The following is a 21566-nucleotide window of genomic DNA, read 5'->3' as shown; positions in this document are numbered from 1 at the left end:
AGAAACTTAACACAAACAAGCATTAAAGACAAATTTTTGGGAATGCTTGTGTATTGCCATATAAAACAGGCATGATTAACATGAAACTTGTACCACTTATTTTATCCCGTTATGACTTTGAATCTCAGCTGCATGCACAAATTAGGAAAGCACACACGTGTATGCAAAACTATTGGAGCTAATCTACAGCTTATTACAAGGATTCTAACAGTTTGTTGTGTGCTTTGTCTTACTGCCTTAGCTTTCCTTTCAACAGTCTCATGTTACATTCCTATTAAGAGTTCCATCAAAAAGCGAGTACTTAAATAACCAGGAACCCATTTCTATACTCAGACCCAACTGCTCAGGTAGAATATTGTTTTCTTATAAAATGGATGCCTATTAACATTTTTTCATTTTGTAATATTATATATACTATCACATTTTTTCTCAACAGGGAAGAATAAAATCCATCATAAAATTATTTTACAATCTGCACTTTACAAAAAGATCGTGCCATACTGGAGATTCCTTATATCTTTACACTTGTCTAGTAAAATAACAATCTTGCCATGTTTCATTCCCTGGGTTTGCCACAAATTAGAGGTAAATGATCAGTTGCATCTACGAACCATACATTTTTTTATCTCTAATATACAGTACCCACAAAAGATCTTAAAAATAACATTCTTTCAAATCTGCGATTGCATTTTGAAATAGGCGAGTATGAAGTTTTCATGGATTCCAGCACATCACAAATGCATCATAGCAAATTGGCACATAAATTTATATTAATTTCTTTAAGAGGTGAAAGACTCAAATCTTCTGTACACTGTTCCCAGAAGAAGTAGCTGAAGAAAATGGAAGTTGACCATAGTGCACTGCATTTTGGAAACATTTTATCACAAATTGGCACATAAACTGCCATTAAGGTCAAACTCAAATGTTCTATAAATTATTTCCGCAAGGGTCGATCTATCACTATCAGACAACTGCTGAGTTGATAGCCTGGTCTAAATCAGCAATCAGATCTTCCACGTCCTCAATTCCCACCTGCTTGTTTAAAAATATCATCAGTCTTGACACCAATAATAGTATCTGGACTCTAACCACAAATAACCATAAGAGTGGAACACTTACTGATATTCGTATTAGATCTTCACTTAATCCACGGGATTTGCGCACTTCAGAAGGTATGCTTGCATGTGACATGAAACATGGCAAACTGATAAGGGACTTCACACTTCCTGCACCACAAAAGCAAAAGCAAAAATGATTTGAACCTGTCAAAAATCATTGCTCTGTTCAATGGAAACAAATATTCCATAATGATGAAATCTGTTGGATTCTAATACAGAAATCAAGTCTACAATGTAAATAGTACCTAAAATGTCAGACCCAAGTCTCTCTACTGATGGTTGATATGATCAAGAACGAAAAGACAGAAAAATATTTGAATTGTAACCTTTCGGACAAGGATTTTGGGGTCCTCTTATTCAACCAGTGTCAATATTCGTCACTACATGGGATTGCCATGGAGTTGCAAAAAAATCTGTACATTATGATGCACTATGAATATAGCATACATATGTTTGTAGATTTGGATGTCTCTAACATATTCTCTGACCTTGATACTAACTAGCTTATATATATAACATGCTGAGAGATCTTTCTTGAGGTGTGCTATATTTAATCATATTCATGCTAAAATATAATAGGTGCCTAAACTACAATACCTTTTAGTATATATAATTTATATGTATAATAAAATATAATAAAATTATAAAAACCCTGATTTTCTATATTCCGACAGATCAACTTATAGTTGTTCTGTTTGTGATGCATTTCATCCACTATTGAATACCTAATATGCCAAGAATGTGTTTTTGCAGCTTGGTCAACGAATCCAATCTCTAATTGAAGCAAGTAGATTTGCATTTGGTTCATACATATCTTTACAAAATAAGCTCATTAGCAGGTATGTGAAGTGTGGGAGTTTGGTTGATAGCTGTAAAATATTTGATGGCATGAAATAACAGGCAACATATCCTGGAATACCATCATTTTAGCTTACCAGAGACATGAGTAGCTTAATGAGTCATTGGTTCCTTTTACCCAACTGCAAACAAGTGTCTGACTAGATCACTTCACCTTTGCTACTCTACTCCTAGCCTGTGCCTAAATGAAATCTTCGGCTTCGGATATGGACACCCATCAAAGTGTAATTGAAGGTGGATTTTTATCAGATGTGTTGGGTGCATATGTGAAGCCCAACAGTCACCTTTTTTATTATGCACATTTTATTATTGTTCCCTCCAAATTGTTTGTCTCTTCACTTTCTTTGAGACTTTATAAATATGTTTGGAGGTTGTTTATTGTCAATTGTATTTGAAGAGCTGAAGCTACAGCTGTGATGTAAAGTTCAAATATTTACATTAATAGAGATCTTCCCTGCAGTGTGGACGTAGCCACAATTTGTGGTGAACCACGATAAATCGTGTGTTTGCGTTTTTCTTTTCTTTTGCTTGTTCTGTTCATTTCCAGTTTGCACTTTCAGCAAACTTCACAATTGGTATCAGAGCTTGGCATAGACACTGGAATTGATTTTGGTGTTTGAAAATCCGAAGTCATGGAAGATTTGCGAGTGCAGAAATTCTCGGGACAGAATTTCAGTTTGTGGAAAGTTCAGATGCGTTCATTGTTAGTCAAGCAAGACTTGGCAGTAGCAATTGATGTAAAGGCAAACAAACCGGCTGCAATGATGGATGAAGATTGGGTTAAAACTGATGATAAAGCAAAGGCAACAATATTTCTTTCTTTATCACAGAATGTTTTATTCAATGTTCACAATGAATCTTCGACAAAGGAAGTTTGGGATAAACTTCAAACTATGTACGAAACGGCCTCAGCTGCAAATAAAATATTTATTATGAAGAAGCTCTACAAATTGAAAATGAAAGATGGGACTACGATGTCGAATCATATATATGATTTGAACACCTTGCTATGCCAAGCAACCTCCATTGGCATGACACAAGATGATGAATCTAAAGCTATCATCTTGTTGTGTTCATTACCGGACAGCTAGGATCCCGTTGTTACAGCAGTTAGTACTTCTAACTTCTCAAACAAGAAGTTGGTCTATGATGAAGTTATGGCAACTCTACTTAGTGAGGATATGTGGAGAAGCAATAAGGAATCCTCATCCGATGAAGCCTTGACAGCGGTCAGCACCGAAAATAGAGGAAGAAGCCAAAATAGAGGAAGGAACAATCATCATAGAAGATCAAAAACAGCTAGGCGCTCAAAGTCAAGGGAAAGGAAAGGAGGAGAATGCTGGTTTTGTGGCAGAAGTGGTCACGTGAAAAAGGATAGGGATATATCTACCACAGACAGGGACAAGTCATTACTTGCTCAACAGAACATTCATAATAATGGTTCCAATTTCCGCAGCAACAAGGGTGAATGCCGTGGTTTCACTCCTCACTACATGGCTCAGGAAGACCATGAATCTGATGGTTTAGCATCAGATAATACAGTCATTAGATTCGCATGTGATAATTCTCCTCACGCTGGACCAAGTTCTCCCATGACTTAGCATGAATCTCATCACCATCGAATGTTGACTGGTCATGCACAGGAAAGTGCCACCGATGGAAGCATGAATTTTCAAAACATTGACAAACTTGGCTGCGGGCATCCTTCTCTCCCTCATGGTGGATCATTGACCTTCTCCACAGGTCACGCAGGGGATTCACAATGCATTAGCAACCAGCGTGTTCCTGCAGTAGTGCCGAGGGTTGAAATCATTGATAAAAATGATTCAAAAGTTCAAGAAAATGTCCATAGTAATCTTTGCCCCCACGTGGGTCTAATAACAGAGCCCGATACATCTTTCTCCAACAACATGAGGACTGTTCTTGGCAGAAACAAGGGTGAATGCTTCGGTAACAATTGCTCAGGTCCCTCTGATCAAGTTTTTTATAATACTCAGCCGTAGGTTCCCGTTTATAATACAATTCCTGAGTCAAGTGATAATACTATTAGACTTGGAGGAGAATTGAATAACTCGCATTATGAGTTAAGCCCACCCTTGAGTCAGCATGAAGTTAGGACTCATTTTCCAAGTGAGCATAGTCACTCTCACAGGAGCAATTCCAATATGGAGACTGTTCATTCAAATTCTAAGAGGAGTTCTTACACATCTTCGAAAGGCAGTGAGTTTGAATGCCAAACACAAAATTCTCTGGATAAAGAAAAGGACCATACTGGTCATAATGAGGATGTTCAAGGATGGAGGAAATCTACAAAACAAAGAAGGCTTCCTGCCCGATTCTCTGATTTTTAACTCCTATACTCCGAAGAAGCAGAGCCGGAGCTCTTGCTTTCAGACCAAGTAGAACCAACTAGCTTCAAAGAAGCTCGCAAAGCATCGGATTCTCACAAATGAGAGGCAGCGATGCAGGAAGAGATGGATTCTCTAATGCAAAATAATACTTGGGATTTGGTTCCTTTGCCACCAAATCGGAAAGCTCTCAAAAATCGATGGATTTATCGACTAAAAGATGAAGGTAAAAATTAGAAGCGGTATAAAGCCAGGCTGGTTGTTAAAGGTTTTGATCAGCAAAAGGGCATAGACTTCAATGAGATCTTTTCTCCTGTGGTCAAAATGATTACGATCCGGGCTATTCTTGGTTTAGTTGCTGCTCATGATCTTGAACTTGAGCAGCTGGATGTCAAAACCGCATTTCTCCATGGTGATCTGAATGAAGAAATTTACATGATGCAGCCCGAAAGTTTTATTAAACATGATAAAGAAAACTTATATTGCAGATTGAGGAAGAGCTTGTATGGTCTCAAGCAAGCTCCGATGCAGTGGTACCTCAAGTTCAATTGATTTATGACTGAACATAATTTCATTCGGTGTGAATCTGATCCATTTGTCTATTACAACAAGTTACCTGATGGTTCCTTTATTCTTTTACTTCTCTATGTTGATGACATGCTTGTCACCGGTTCATCTATGAAGCTGATTTCAGAATTGAAAGCAAAAATGTTAGAAAGGTTTGCCATGAAAGATTTAGGGGCAGCGAAACGGATACTTGGCATGGACATTATCCGTGATAGACACAAGAAGGAAATAAAGCTTTCTCAAGAACACTATGTTCTTAAGGTACTCGAAAGATTTGGCATGGCAGATGCCAAACCGGTCAGCACTCCTCTCGCTGATCATTTCAAATTGTCTTTAGCCATGTGTCCCAAGACACAAGAAGAACAAGACTACATGAAGACCGTCCCTTATTCTTCAACAGTCGATAGCCTTATGTATGCAATGGTTTGCACTCGTCCGGATATTGCCCAAGCAGTGGGGGTTGTCAGCAGGTTCATGAGCAATCCGGGTAAACAACATTGGGATGCGGTAAAGTGGATCTTGAGATATCTTAAGGGCACTTCTGATTTTGTACTGTGTTTTGGTGGCAAAGACACTTCACTCAGAGGTTATACGGATTCAGATATGGTTGGAAATTTAGACAATAGAAGATCTACTACTGGTTATGTCTTTACATTTGCTGGAGCAGCGATCAGTTGGGCATCAAAGTTACAACAAGTGGTCTCACTTTCCACTACTGAGGCTCAATACATTGCTCTCACTGAAGGAGCAAAAGAGTTGATTTGATTGCAACGTCTGTTTGGTGACTTTGATTGTCCTCAACAAGGTTCAGCGTTGCATTGTGATAGCAAAAGTGCTATTGACTTAGCTAAAAATGCAGTGTTTCATAGCAGGACCAAGCATATTGAGGTTTGCTATCATTTCATTCGAAGTAAACTTGAAGAGGGAAAACTTCAAGTCTTGAAGATTAATACCAAGGAAAATCCAACTAATGCATTAACCAAGGTTGTTCCACGAGAGAAGTTCGAGTTCTATCGAACTTCTCTTGGTGTTGTAAAGAAATAACAGTAGTGGAATTCAGGGGAGACTCATACATTACCACTGTTGGACTTCAAGTGGGGGTTTGTTGGGTGCATATGTGAAGCCCAACGGTCACCTTTTTTATTATGCACATTTTATTATTGTTCCCTCCAAATTGTTTGTCTCTTCACTTTCTTTGAGACTTTATAAATATGTTTGGAGGTTGTTCATTGTCAATTGTATTCGAAGAGCTGAAGCTACAGCTGTGATGTAAAGTTCATATATTTACATTAATAGAGATCTTCCCTGCAGTGTGGACGTAGCCACAATTTGTGGTGAACCACGATAAATCGTTTGTTTGCGTTTCTCTTTTCTTTTGCTTGTTCTGTTCATTTCCAGTTTGCACTTTCAACGAACTTCACAAGATGTTGTATGTGGAAGAATACAAAAATAAGATAACTATTTGACAAAATACATCAAAAAAATGTCAATTAGGCCATAGAAACACTCAAGCATGAAATCTTCTTTAAAGGGTTTTCCCACTCGTTGATAAGTGTCACAATTGACCACCCACTCCCTGACATCATTGTACAATGCAGGCCACCATAGTCTTGCTAGGAGAACCTTCTGTATTGTCATGTTAGGTCCCATATCTCCCCTCGTCAAACCTTCATGGCCTTCCTGTAGAACAATGTGCATTTCATTTTCCATCACACACCTTCGCAACACTTGGTATGGGCCAATTTTATACAGGAATCGATTGATTAGTTGGAATGTTTTGCTTCTCAGTACAAGTTTTCGTCGCTCGCCTGGCGGCTACTCCCTCAGAAACTATGAAGTTGGTAGATATTCGCCAATACTTTTATACCACCCCAGAAGGATAGCAATACGAAATAAATGTGCATTAGGGAAGTTATCATTGATTCCTTCAGTTGGCTCTCCCAACTCGATCCAAGAAAGTTGGTCCGCAATGACATGGGTCTTCCCCAACCTCACAATAATGGTGAAAGTGAACTCATGGAATAGCGACAATCACTTGCTCACCCTCCCTTGTATGCTAGGTTTGTTCACCAAGTACATCAATGCCTGATGGTCTACGTAAAACGTGAATGACATTGCCAATAGATAGTATCTGAACTTTTGCACTGCGTACACCATTCCTAGAGCTTCCAGCTCTGTCATGCTATAGTTCCTCTCAGCCCTGGACAATAGTTTGTTGGCGAAATAAATAGGATGGTCCAAGCCATAATCTCTTGTCTATGCGAGCATTGCACTAATTGCAAAGTTGGACGTGTCCACATGCATGTGAAATTCCTTATCCCAGTTGGGATATGCCAGGATCAGTGCCCCTAATAGCTTGGTCTTCAATTCGCCAAAAGAAATTTCTTGCTTCATATTCCAAATATAAGGTTCCCTTTTCATGTTAGCCTATTAAGGGGGAAGGAAACTTGGGCGAAATTCATTATGAATTGTTTGTAATAGCCGATGTACCCTAGAAAGGATTTAACTGTGCTGACATCAGTTGGGGCTTCCATCTCAACTATCATGCATACCTTGTTAGGATCGGTCTTTAATCCCGTCTTACACACGATGTGCCCCAAAAGCTTGCCCTGAGGGACCATTAATCTGCACTTCTTCATGTTAAGTGCTAACCTAGCTCATTGGCATCTTTCCATACACTCTCCTAGTGCCGCCAGGAATGTGTGTTTCCCATTGAAAATAGAACAATTGTCCAGAAATGCTTGAAAGTTCCCCATGGACATTTTATCACAAATGTGGAGAATTATTCTCTAGAAGGTTGTTGGCACATTGCATAACCCAAAGGGCATCTGGTTATATGTGTAAACTTTGTCCTCTACCACGAACGTGGTTTTCAACTTGTCTTTATCTGTAATTAATATATGGTTATAGCTAGAGAACCCATCCATGAATGAATACATCTCGTGACCAGCAACAACTTCAAGAATCGTGTTCGGAAATGGGATAGGGAAGGGATCCTCTATAGCGACAACATTCAAACATCCGATGTCGAGATAGATTTTGATCTGGTTTGCCTCCTTCAATGATATTGCAATGCGTGATACCCATTCATTTGTCTGAATCCTACAGATAATGCTTGTCTCTAGCATGCGTTGAATCTCCTCATCTACTTTGGTGGCGTAATTTTTATTCATCTTGTACAACCTTTTCCATATAGGTATAAGGGTATACGATGCACACACATCTCTGAAAATACGCCCTTAAGGTCCTTGTAAGCCCAAGCAAATATGTCCTTATATTCCATGAATATTTTGAACATTGTCACTTTCAACATAGTATCCAAATCATCCCCAACTAATATGTTGCTTGGGTTTTCTTCATCTCCGAGACTAGCAACTTGTATGGACGATTCTTCGTACTTGATTGGCCTTTGGGTGTCAAATTTGTGGGCAAGGCATTTTTCACACAGGCTTCCCTTTCTCTATATTCCTCATACTCCGGCAGGAATACATCCTTCTCTTCACTTTGTTTTATTCCCTCCACTCCCAACATATAACTATGGAAAAGCTCGTAGTCCTCCATTTGCCAATGGAAGAGTCCGTTCATTGAACTAACATCATCCTCTGAGCATTCTTCCAAATCTAGCAACCCTTCCTCGTTGGGTTCCATTTGGTTTCTCCCTTCACCTATTCCCCCAAGCTCTCCTTCAGACTCAAATTCCGAAGACGGGGTAATCTACTCATTCACCATCTATGTACGGAAGTCAACCACAAACTTCCTTCTTCCACTTTCCATATATAGGGTATTTTTCTTTCAGTTATGGTTTACCCTCGCTGTCACCAACTAAGAATAACATCACACCCCTTCTTCTTCAGTGGGATCACGACAAAGTCCAACACAAATGGGTTAGTTCCGATGGTTACTTGTTGAGCCATTAGTGTTCCGAGGGGTTTTATTCCCTTTTGGTCTGCACCTACTAAGTTGAAGGTGGGCGGCCACAGGGTAGGCTTTTTGAGTTTCTTCTATGTCTCTTCCAGTAGGACATTTACCCTTGACCCACGGTCAACTATGGTATTTGTGAGAACTGTTCCTAGAATGCCTATTTCGACTACAATTGGGTGCGACCATTGTTTATTACCAGTAACATGGGGTCCACTATCGACCCTCCCAGAATGCATGTCTGTTCTACAGTATTGGTTTGAGAAGTCATGCTCAGTTGTACGATGCAGGTATTCAATAGTGTCATCTTCAGTTGAGGCATAGTCTAGAGGAGGTCTTGAATTTTGATTAGTACCTCCATTTGTAACATCTGTCGTAGTATGTTGTTTTTAGCCTTTGTCCACCCAAAGGTACTTGCGGCCACATGTGTATCCTTCCTTACTTTCACGGCCTTCTCTCTCTGTTCTTTTGCTTCTTGTACCCTCTGTTTCTATGTATGGGGATCAGGATACATCGCTTGTTTCGCCTGGTTTCAGGCGACAATGGGTACCTTCTCTTCTTCAATATTGGGTAAGTTTACGCTAAGCTTCGAACAGTTTGCATCTTCATGGTCTCTGAGACCACACCATCAACATAGCTTTTGTGGTGTGTCGCTCTTTGAACAATCTCAGATTCTCAGATGAAGTGGCCCCACTGGTTGCACGCTTGACACTGAATCATCAGTCGTCCCTTAAATTGTATTGTATTCAGCTTCTTTTGTCATTACCTCCTCTCCCTTCGTACTAGTTGTTTTGGAACCCGCTAGATGATGCATTGCTATTCGTCTGTTGATTAGAGTTGGCTGTCCTAGAGGTAAACGGTTGCTGCTATGTGAAGAGCACCTATTGGTCCCTTGTCTTCAAGTTATATGGTCAATTTTAGTGGAGTGATCCATCACTCGGCAGATGTCACACAATGATTTCTTCAGCCATTACCCCATTGTGTGGCTGCTTACCTTGCACTTCATGCACCACATCTCTCCTTTGTCACTTTGTCCCGCACTTCCCTTCATTGTTTTAAATTTGCACATCATATGCTCCATGTCTTTCTAAAGGGCTTGTACTTTCTTATTGGATTCATCTTCAACTTCACTACTGCTCTCCTCTCCCGATGATTCATCACTTTCGGATGAGGACTTGCTTTTCTTCTCTTTCTTCTTCAATGTCTTGCCTTCACTTTCCAAGTTCATGGCTCTATCGTAGACATTTGTATACGATGATCGCGATTATTTTTATTTTCTTCCGAAGAGAGAAATTTAATCCCTCAACGAACCATCTTTTCTTCAATTTGTCAATCAGCGGAGTTGTCATTCTCCCAAGTAACTCTTTGAGCCTTCAGTTATATGCGCATACAATTTCTTTCTTCCCCTACTTCAAGCTGTATATTTCTTCTACAACTTTGTTCTCATCCTAAGTAGTTTGAATTCCACTTGGAACTCCTTTTGTAGATCGTCCCATGAACTTACCTTTGCCTTATCCATGTCTAAGTACAAATCAACCGCAACTCAAAGCGTCGTTGGAAATTGTTGGACCCACTCGTCTTTATCTGAAACTCAATTCATCGTCCAGATGATTTCACACATACGACAGTGATTGACAAGATCCTCCTTCCCGTCACCAATGAATTTTGGCAATTTTTGTTTTTGGGACATGTTTCCTCCTGTCGTTTGTCATGTACCAATTGGTCATGTTACTAAACTGGTAAGGGTTGGATCTCAGCGGGTAACATTGACAAGTGTGCAGTGTCACTCCAACACTCCTTGCCTCAGTGTCCTCTTCCCTCATCTTTTCTCTCCCTTCATCTCAGGTTTCCCTTACGTCACCCTTGCCTTGGGTTTCTCCAGTTCACGAGGTGCAAGATAGATGTATGAATTGATCTAGCATTTCCTCGATCAAATTCAGCCTCAATGGTGTCTCCTCAAGAAACTCCTCATTACTTCTTACTCATCAATGTTCTGGCAAACCATAGAGTTACCCTTCGATTACTACACCTCCCGTGGCACCCATGTGGTCACCCTACGTGACACCTTCGTGGTCCCCTTCAGACAACCATTCAATGTTTGTCCCTCAACGAGTTGCCTTAACCTCTATCTCTACCCGACTTTTTATGCGAGAATTAAAGCTTGGTGCATGGCTTGCAAGGCATCTATTTGCTCCTTCCCATTTCTATCCTTATTTAATAAGTTGGGCATCGATTCAAACAAACATCATAATGAAACAAAACACTTTTATTACAGATTTACAAGTGTCCTTTTATATTCCCTTCTCGAGTGTTTACAATTCATGAGTTTGTTCTTCGTTGGGTTTCATTGCATTCTTCTTCGTCCTGATGGTTGCTCTCAGCAAAATTGCCTTGTTGTCGTGGGGCTCAAGTTCATCGCGTCCCACACTATATCTTCAATGACTTTGTTTACCGTATGGATTAATTAAGCAACGCACACAGGAAATAGACACGAACACCGAACAACAAATAGCAGAACTCTTATTATTATTCGCATATACCAACAGTACATTATGCTTCGATGATAAGATATCCTGATAAGATAATCATGATTACAATGCTTCCCGAAGGGGTTATAAATACTTTTCGACGAACCTTTCCAAAGGTATCGGTCGGCCAGGTACATTATACCCGCTACAAACTGTTTTACCCGTCGGCTACATAACAAGACTTCTACCGAAGGGACCCGTCGGCCGATGCACAATTTCTATCGACGACATCATCCCCCCCAAAAAGAAAAGTCGTCTCCTGACGACTAGCAAAATTAGGAGACAACCCACAATCAAGAAAAAAAATACTAGAGAGGAGGGTTCCCTAGAAGAGTGTTGTTGACGACGCAACTCATACACCTGGTCAGTCTGGATGCACATATCTGTCTGAATCTGTGAATTAACTTCTACAGCCTCCTTCAGTAGAAGTGCAGCATCCATAGCCTGTCTCTTGGCCAATTGTAACTCATGCACTGCTGCATCTTTATCCCGGATAGCTGCGTCCTTCTCCTGTACCACTGCTGCCATATCCTTCAATAGTTTTGCCCGCTCTGCTGCCCATGCTGCCTGCTTGTCGGCCAAATCAGTGGCTAACTTTTCTCTTGCCTCCTTTTCAACCGCTAGAGACCTCTGAGCTGCAACACTGTCTGCTGCCCTATCTGCCTCCGCGCGCTGCCGCGCATAGTAAACCTCTTTGTACAATCCCACGATCTCATGTGCCAACTTCATCATCGGAGTGTCACTCGGTCCCAACTCTGGCTCAGTGGCCCAATCTGCCAACATTTCTGGTGTCTCAACTGCCGGCCAACCTCTATCAAGAAAGCAAGTTTGAAATCGCTTAGGACAAATCCCACGAATATACGCGCGAATCAAATGCCACTCCCTTCACCGAGTGAGAGCCTGAATCGCCACATCATGCCCCTTCTTTAATGCAGACTTCATAGTCCTGAGGTAGTCCCTGCACCTGTCCTCATCCGACCTGTAATCCTCCTTGGCGAAGTCCTCGAATGACCATTCGGGATCACTATTGTCCTCCTCATCAGCGGGAGCCATGCCCACATCTGGTGCCGCCTCCCCTGCTGTCGGCGCAATCACGGCATGTGGCACTCCCTCCTCCTGAGACTGAGGCTCTGGTACAGGTGCTACTCTGGAATAGCTGGGGGACTGAATGAACAGGCCACACTTGTCAGGGACGAGTCGAAACTGCTGCCTCAGAAAAACACTGGCTCTATCCATGACCTCTGGTTGCGCTAGGTCCGTACACTCTTGTACTCCTCCGTCTGGTACGTTCTCTACTGGAAGTGCCTGAGCTTCTGCTGACTGTGCTACTGTAACAACTGTTGTTGGCTAACTTATGGCAGACGCCACGGGTGCTGCTACCGGAAGTGCTTCAGGAGCTGTAGAAGTCTCTCGGTTGACGGGTGCGGCCAGGTGGGCAAAGCCGACCGTAAATCCTACCCCCGGCCGGACAGGAGGTCATACCCCATGTTGCCATGGTGCGGCTAGTGTGACTGCCTGGTGGGATCCTCCAGTCATCAATATCGGTTGCCGAGTCTGCCCAAATCCTGGAATGTGAGCCATGTGTAGGCCTCGAGGTAACAACTTGGAAGTCATAGGAACCATAGTACGCGAAAATAGCAAGGGGGTAGCTGTGACAATCTGAACCGCTTCATTATCCTCGCCCTCGCCTTCTTCTTCCTCCACACTATCCTGCTCATAAGATGTCTCCTGTCAACCGTTGTCAGTATCATCTGCCATGTCCATCCGAGGCCTCTTTTGACCTGCTGAACCCTTCTGCCCAGAGATTGTGTCCAAGTGCTTCCATTGCATGATAGGAGGTTCTCCTAGAGCCAGTGGTCCAGGCTGTGCCTCAATCTCCTCCGTTGGAATCACCCGTGCTACAGCATCCAAGAATAGACCAATGGCGTAATGAGGCATATAGAAAGTCTTGTGCTGGAGAGTCATGAATTCATGCATCCGTTCAGCCAGCACAGATCAAATCCGTACAGTGGTTGCATTCGTTGCACGCCTAAGAAAACTGCAGAATCCGTACAGTATGTTGCATTACTGTTTCAAAATCCGTACATCGCCTATTAAAATCTGTATTGCTCAAGGCTCCAGGAAAATCCGTACATTGCCTTCAGTTCCACTCTTTTTGAAATCCGTATACCACAGGGATGCATTTCTGATGGAGTCCATACTGCTCAAAAACTTGTACACTTAATGGAGATCTCCGTACACACAAAATTATCAAGGAAAGCCGTACACTTGAAATGTTGGAAGCCTTCAGTATGGTTAATGTTTTTATCAAGCCGTACAGTGCCCTGCAAGTTGCATATTATAACTTGGCCCTTCTCCCACCTGGTCTTTGAAAATCCGTACAATGGAAATTACAACTTTTTTGGCTCCAAGTTCCGTTTGTTAATCTTTTGAGGCTTCTTCTTCTTTAAAAACCGTACCACAGCCATGGAATCCGTACTTCAACCTAAAATCCTTACAGTTTTTAAACAACCTGTACTACAATGCCACTTCAAATATAAAACCCGTACGGTGATTAATATGAAACTGTACGGTGCTTCTTAAAAACTATATGGTGCTTTCAAAAACCGTACGGTGCCTCCAGAAACCGTACTCCACTTAAAGAAATCCGTACGGCTGGAAAACCGTACAGTGCTTTACTTTTTTTTTTTTTAATTTTTTTTTTTTTTTTTTTTTGTCAATTTTTTTTTTAATTTTACAAGTCAGTGTGCCTTTTTTCTGTCGCAGAAGTCTTCCGCTCATGATATATCTTCAACTTCGACCCATTCACCGCCTGAGGCACTTCGTGTCCATCCAAAGTCCATAATTTGATTGCTCCATTGTCCCCTACTTCCCGAATCTGATACGGGCCGACCCACTTAACCTTGAACTTGCCCGGTTTGATCTCATTCCGGCCGTCGTACTTTAATACCCACTGTCCAGGCTGAAACCTGTTTAGCTTCAGGTGCTTATCGTGCCATGCCTTTCGCCTATTCTACGTTACTTCAGTTGCCCACTATGCTAATAATCGCTTCTCCTCTAACTTGTTTAGTTTATACAGCCGCTCCCTTAAGCTTTCCATGTCGCCCAACTTGTTTTCTAGTGCTATCCGCAAGCTTGGTATCATAAATTCCATTGGTACTACGGCCTCCTGTCCAAACATCAGTTGAAACGGCGTGTGTCCTGTTGTGACTTTGTATGCCGTACGGTAAGCCCACAGAGCAGAAGGTAATTTCTCTTCCCAATCCTCCCCTTCGACGACGCAGGATTTGTATCTAATTGATACAAGGATTTTGTTGGTAGCTTCGGCCTGTCCGTTTGCCCTTGGGTAGTACGGACTTGACAGCAAATGGTAAATTTTGAATTCCGTGGTGAGCAGTCGGATCACATGGTTTACAAAATGGCCTCCTCTATCGCTTGTTAATTGTAATGGAATGCCGTACCTAGTAATAATTTGCTCATAAATAAATTGTGTTGTACTTACCGCTGAGTTGTCCGGTAGTGCACGCGCCTCCACCCATTTAGTCAAGTACTCTGTGGCAACCACAATGTATCGGCATCTTCTGGTTCGGCTCAGCTTCAAGGGTCCTATGAAATCCAAACCCCATCGTTCAAAAAGCTCCTGAGCATGAGAAGGATTCAAAGGCATGAAATCTCTTTTCAAGGGTTTTCCCGCACGCTGACATGTATCGCATGCAACAACCCATTCCCTGGCATCATTGTATACTGTTGGCCACCATAATCCTACTAGTAGTATTTTTCGTGCAGTTGTGTCCGGGCCCATGTGTCCTGCCGGCCCTTCATGCGCTTCCTTTAGTACCCGTGGAATTTCTTCCTTCAGGATACAACGCCGCAAGATTTGATCGGGTCCCATTTTATACAACAATCCATTAATCAGCTGGAATGTTCCACTCCGTATCACCAACTTCCGTTTTTCATTCGGTGGCATGGTATTTGGAAACTGTCCTGTTGACAAGTATTCGCCAATGCTTGTATACCATTCTGGTAGTGCAGCAATCTGAAACAGCTGTGCATCAGGAAAGTCATCATTTACACCGTCTGCCGGTTCTCCTATTCTGATACGTGATAAATGATCCGCGCTTACATATTTCTTTCCTGGCCATACAATAATCTTGAAAGTAAACTCCTGCAATAGGAGTAACCATCGGCTGATTCTTCCTTGAATGATTGGTTTGTTGATCATATACAACAGGGCCTGATGATCAACATAGAACACAAATGGAGTGGCCAACAAGTAATGTTGAAATTTCTGCACAGCATAGACCATCCCCAATGCTTCCCGTTCAGTTGTACTATAATTTTGTTCAGCTTTTGATAACAAACGGCTGGCGAAGTAGATCGGATGATCCAACCCGTGGCTTTTCGTCTGTGCGAGAGTCGCTCCGATCGCATAGTTTGATGCATCCACATGGACGTGAAACTCCTTCTGCCAATCAGGGTATGCTAAAATAGGTGCTATAGCCAGACGTACCTTGAGTTCTTCAAATGCTTCATCCTGTTCCTTGTCCCATCGGAACGATTCTGTCTTGGAAGTTAACCTATCCAACGGATAGGCTATCTTTGCAAAATTCTTGATAAAACGCCTGTAATATCCTATATGCCCAAAGAAAGATTTTACCTCTGTCACATTGGTGGACGGCTGCATCTCCAATATGACTCGCAATTTGTTCGGATCTGTCTTCAGTCCTTCCTTACAGACTGTGTCCGAGCAACCTTCCGTGTGGAACCATAAACCTGCACTTCTTCGGGTTGAGGGCCAAACGCACACGGCGGCACCTTTCCATACACTCACGTAAGGCTGCCAGATGTTTGTCCTCCGTACTGAATACTGACCAATCATCCAAAAATGCCTTGAAGTTGCCGACGGACATCTTGTCAAAGATGTGTAGTATGATCCGCTGAAATGTTGCAGGCGCATTGCACAGGCCAAACGGCATCCGATTATAGGCATAGACCCCATCTTCTACGACAAATGTCGTCTTCAGTTTATCCTCTTCTGCGATTGAGATCTGATTGTAGCCGAAAAACCATCCATAAATGAGTAGATCTCATGTTCCGCCACCTCCTCGAGGATGCTATCCGTGAATGGGATCGGGAACGGATCCTTGATGGTGACTGCATTCAAGCATCGGAAATCAACACATATTCGGATTTGAATGGAGTCCTTCAGGGAAATCACGATCGGAGATACCCATTCACTGGTCTGTACCTTGAAAATAATTCTGGCTTCTAGCATCCGATTGATTTCTTCCGTAACCCGAGCCGCATAATTTTTGTTCATTTTGTAGGGCCTTTTCTGTACGGGTAGTGCTCCTTCGATTAATGGAATGCGGTGCACACATAATTCAGGTGGTACGCCCTTCAGGTCCTTGTACGTCCATGCAAAGACATCCTTATATTCTAAAAATATCTTGAAGGCTGCTGCCTTTAGTACTGGGTCCCAATTGTCCCCTACCAGTATGTTTCGTGGTTCTGCTTCATCCCCCAAATTCATGGTCTGCAACGCGACTTCATTATATTTGATGGGTTCTTCTTTAGTGAACTGATGTGCCGGGGTCACATCGAGTGACGCATCCCCTTCCTTTATTTCAGTGAATTCCTTTGGAAAGGCATCGGTATTGTTTTCTTCTATTGTCAGTACGTTGCAGGTTGGAAACAATTCATAATCCTCTATCTGCCAATGGTACAAACCATTTACTGAATCTAAATCGTCGTCTCCTTCTAGTCGTAAAACTCCCTCCTGATCCGGTTCCATAATTTGCCCCTTGTCATCCTCTTCTCCCTCAGAATCTGACGAGAGGGCTTCGTCCCCGACCATCTGAGTGTGCAGGTCAATGACATACTTTCGGCCTTTGCTTTCGAGTGATAAAGTATTTTTCTTCCAATCATGCTTTGCTTTTGCTTGTATTAGCCACCCCCGACCCAAAATAGCATCGTACCCCTTCCACTTGAGGGGAATCACAACGAAGTCCAACAGGAATGGTTGTGTTTCGATTGTCACTGGTTGCGCTGTGAGTATTCCCAATGGCTTGATCCATGTTGATCGGCCGTTAGCAACTTGAAGGTAGGTGGCCATAATGTCAGCCGGCCCAACTTCTTCCAAGTATCCTCTGGTAGCACATTGACACCGGATCCTCCGTCGACGATCGTGTCCGTTAGTACAGTCCCGAGAATGCCCATTTCAACAACCGCCGGATAGCGTCTAGAGGAAAGAGCTAACAACATCGGATCTTCTGCACTTGTACCCCCCTGTTTGTCGTTGTCGTGCTCTATGGGTTGCTTAGCACTTGGGACTATATTTGTGAGGGCCGTACGGAGTTGAGGCATTGTGAGCAACAGATCATTTATCCTAACGGGTATCTCAGCTTGTAATATTTGCCGTACAATGTTCTGTTTTGCACAGTTCCAGACGGAAGTACTCGGCATGTCCTTCAAGTGTGTTGTTTCTGCCTGTGTTACTTTCTGGATCTCTGCCCTTGCTTTCTCCAGTCTCTTTTTTTCTTCTGCTGGGTCAGGGTATAACTTCGCCTGCTTCCGAGTGATTGCCAGAACTTCTTCCTCGTCTGTCCCTACGGTAATCAAGTTTATGCCAGACTTCGGGCACTTAGTATCATCATGATCTCCAGGTCCACACCAACGGCATAGCAGCTTCGGTGTGTCTGTCGTTGTGCACTCCCGGGCGAAGTGACCCCACAGATTGCATGCGCGGCATTGAACAATTGGCCGACCATTCGCATCGTACTAAATTCGACTCCTTCCTCCATTGTTGTTGTTGCCACCATTGTGGTTATTGCTGTTGTTGTTTGGACCGCGCCGGTTGTTTCTGTATCCACTTGATGTGGCACCTTCCGTACTGGTGTTCCCGTTCCCGCCTGACGGGGATGCCTCCTGTGACAGGAACACTTGCTGTGGTGTCCTTGTTTTTAAATTGAAAGGGCATTCCTTTACTGAGTGTCCGAGGATCTAGCAGATTTCACAAAATTGCTCTTTCAGGCAGGATCCCTTCGTATGGCCTTCTTTCTTACACTCCGTGCACCATAGATCATTACCCTTAGTCTCCTTGTTCATGTTTTTGAATTCCTTCATCATTCGCATCATGTCCTTCTGGAGAGCACGGACTTTCTTGCTGCTTCCCTCGTCATCGTCGTTGCTATCTTCTCCTAAAGGCTCATCGTTATTTGAATCCGATGAGCTGGTCTTCTTCTTTTTCTTTGTTTTCTGGTCACTTTCGAGGTTCATTGCCCAATTGTACGCTTCAATGTATGTCGATGGTGGCACGATCTTCATCTTCCTCCACAGCTTCGGGTGAAGGCCTTCAATGAACAATCTTTTCTGGAGCCCATCTGCTGGCTTATTCTCCATTTTACTGATTAAGTCCTTTAACCTCCTGGCAAAGACCCGTACAGTTTCATTCTTCTTTTGCTTGGTATTGAATATCTCTGCGACAATTTCATTATCATCATGCAAAAGTTGAAATTCTGCGATGAACTCCTTAATGTTATCCCAACTATTTAATTTTTGTGGATCGGCATCAGTAAACCAATCAATGGCAACACCCCGTAGGGTAGTAGGAAATTGTCAGATCCATTCGTTTGTATCTGTTATACCATTTGCCCTCCAGATCGTTTCACATGTTTTACAATGTCGAATGGGATCAGCTGCTTCATCACCATCAAATTTAAGCAATTTTTCCTTCGGGCCTGCCATTATCACTATATGTCGTGGGTTTTGTTGTGTACCTGCGCTGTTTTGTACTCTCGCGCTATTTTGAGCACCCGCGCTGTTCTGAACACTCGCGCTGTTCTGGACACCCGCGCTGTTTTGTACACCCGCGTTGTTCTGGACACTCGCGCTGTGCTGCACACCCGCGCTGTTTTCTGCTTCCGCGCTGTTTTGGACTTCCGCACTGTTTGGTGAAGAAGAGGGTTTGTCAACCGCAGCTGTCCGTTCCGGAAGTATATCTCGAACGAAGAGGTCACTCCATGCTCGTGCTCCTTCGGCACTTCGAGCCGTGCGAGTCGATCTCCTTCCGTCAGGATTCTCTTCCCGTGGCATATGCAGGTTCAAAAACTCCTCCCTCGCTTCTTCCACCAAATCAAGCCGTTGTCGAGTCTCCTTGAACAATCCTTCCGCGCTCTTGGTTCCGTCGGAAATCTTCTGAAACCTCATTCGACGCTCTATCTATTGAGCCAAAATTAAATTTTCCTGCGCAACGCGTATGTCATCTTTTTCCTTCAGCTTACTCTTATCTTTGTTCAACTGATTCGGCATTTAATTCATATCCGCCTGCCTGCGTACCAGGGCCATCGGGCAACGGCGCCAAATGTTTACCGTATGGATTAATTAAGCAACGCACACAGGAAATAGACACGAACACTGAACAGCAAATAGCAGAACTCTTATTATTATTTGCATATACCAACAGTACATTATGCTTCGATGATAAGATATCCTGATAAGATAATCATGATTACAATGCTTCCCGAAGGGGTTATAAATACTTTCCGACAAACCTTCCCGAAGGTATCGGTCGGCCAGGTACATTATACCCACTACAAACTGTTTTACCTGTCGGCCGATGCACAATTTCTACCGACGACAGACTTCTACATGTGCATCCTCCCTTCATACAAATGTTTCGATGGTCGCCTGAAACAAAATGTGGAAGTTCTTTGTTAGAGCATGTGCGCCTTCAAAAAGCTGTCACTCCATTGGTTGTGATATTTTCATAAATAGGTATTCCCATCTAGCCATTGTATTCCATTCACTTTGTTGCTCCCAAGATTCAATTGGCAATGACGCCAAATGTTTAGCGTCATGGGTAAGCTAGTTTAGTGCACACTATGAAAATAATGAAGCATAAAACAATGCTTAAGGAAATCTTACTGCTCATTTCATTGATATTCATTCTGGTACATCATATGACAATGCTCTCAAGAGTTATGAAGATATCTATTCTCGTTCAGGAGAATGTACATATAGTATCTGAAGGGTTGTGACTCAACTGTCGTGTTCTAACTTCCGTCAGTAATGGACACTTCTTTACACATAATCAATTATTAACAATTCCCAAAAGACTTCACAATTATTACCGAAAACAGTGCCAAACTCCACAACATTTGCCAGCATTATCCCAGCTTCTGCCATGATGGAAGGTTTGGTGCAAGGTATTCATATCCATCAAAGGATTTTTGCATGTGATAAAAATGACATCGTGAGAACATATCGGTACTAAGTGACCCACTAAGCTCAATAATCTATCTTTTGAATGTTGAAGTTTATTTCTTTAAAGATTGCACTAGTTTCCTCAATTCCAATGCCTAGCCTTCATTAGGCAGAACAAAATTCATATATATGAAAGTGTTTCGATATCAATGAAGTGGCAAACTGCTTAAGACTTCAAAATAAAAAATGCATCCATAACATAATATAGAGACGAATTCCTTCCTACCTAAGATAATCTTTGCACTTCCCCTACCATGTCTCTTCCACTTCATAGCCATCAAGCATACAAAACAACTTCACTGTCACCATATGTAGACCCAAGAACAAATGACTGGAATCATGTACAATAAGAGGACCTTTCCTTTTCTTTCCTATGTCATTTTTATGTGCACAGATTCATTTCATCCCTGCTGAGACTGAGAAAACATCTCTCGGTATAATGACTACTGAAAGGGATTCAAATAGTTAATCATAAGCTCATGATGAAGAGGGTGATGATCCTTCAAGTCATGCTCAATGTCGATAATGTTGGATTTGATTTACTCAAATTGTTGTTCCTTAACAAGCAATCCATAACAGTATTAGCTTGAGGCTGCTTTCAGAAGGTGTTCTGTGATGTCCCCTTTTTCTGAAAGAAGAGTAGATAGATAAAGAATAATATTAAAGTATAAATTAATAATAATTAATTAGAGAGGTCAGGTTCCCACAATCCATTGAAATTATTGGTATGATTTATGGATTAGATTGTGTTCAAATTGTAACGATCAACATTTTGAATCACACTACTTGGTTTTGCAGCTCTTGCTCTCTCATCCTGATGATGAATCATGTAGTGTGATTCAAAACATTGATGGTAAAAAATTGAACACAATCTAATCCAGAAATCATACCAATAATAATAATTAATTATAAATCATATATCATATTAATTTAAGATATATGATTAAATAAGTTCAAATTAAAGA

At 42.1% G+C, this 21566-nt stretch overlaps 1 protein-coding gene across 4 annotated transcripts in view; it reads right to left on the bottom strand.

The window, feature by feature from the left end:
- Positions 1-440: 440 nt before the first annotated feature.
- Positions 441-21566, bottom strand: part of CBL (cystathionine beta-lyase) — a 247253-nt gene continuing 226127 nt past the window's right edge. For all 4 annotated transcript variants that reach the window (XM_089807761.1, XM_089807759.1, XM_089807760.1 and 1 more), the window contains exons 13-14: positions 1120-1226; positions 441-1032 (exon numbers count right to left, since the gene is read on the bottom strand). In XM_089807761.1, coding sequence (XP_089663887.1) covers positions 964-1032; positions 1120-1226 — 176 coding nt within the window. In that variant the 3' untranslated portion in view covers positions 441-963. The remainder of the gene's footprint in view (positions 1033-1119; positions 1227-21566) is intronic.

This window comes from Cupressus sempervirens, chromosome 10 (genome assembly GCF_028749045.1).
Source record: "Cupressus sempervirens isolate cs-2001-9-10 chromosome 10, ASM2874904v1, whole genome shotgun sequence".
Classification (NCBI taxonomy): Eukaryota; Viridiplantae; Streptophyta; class Pinopsida; order Cupressales; family Cupressaceae; genus Cupressus; species Cupressus sempervirens.
Note: the sequence above shows the minus strand (reverse complement) of the source record. Positions and strands in the feature narration are given on the sequence as shown.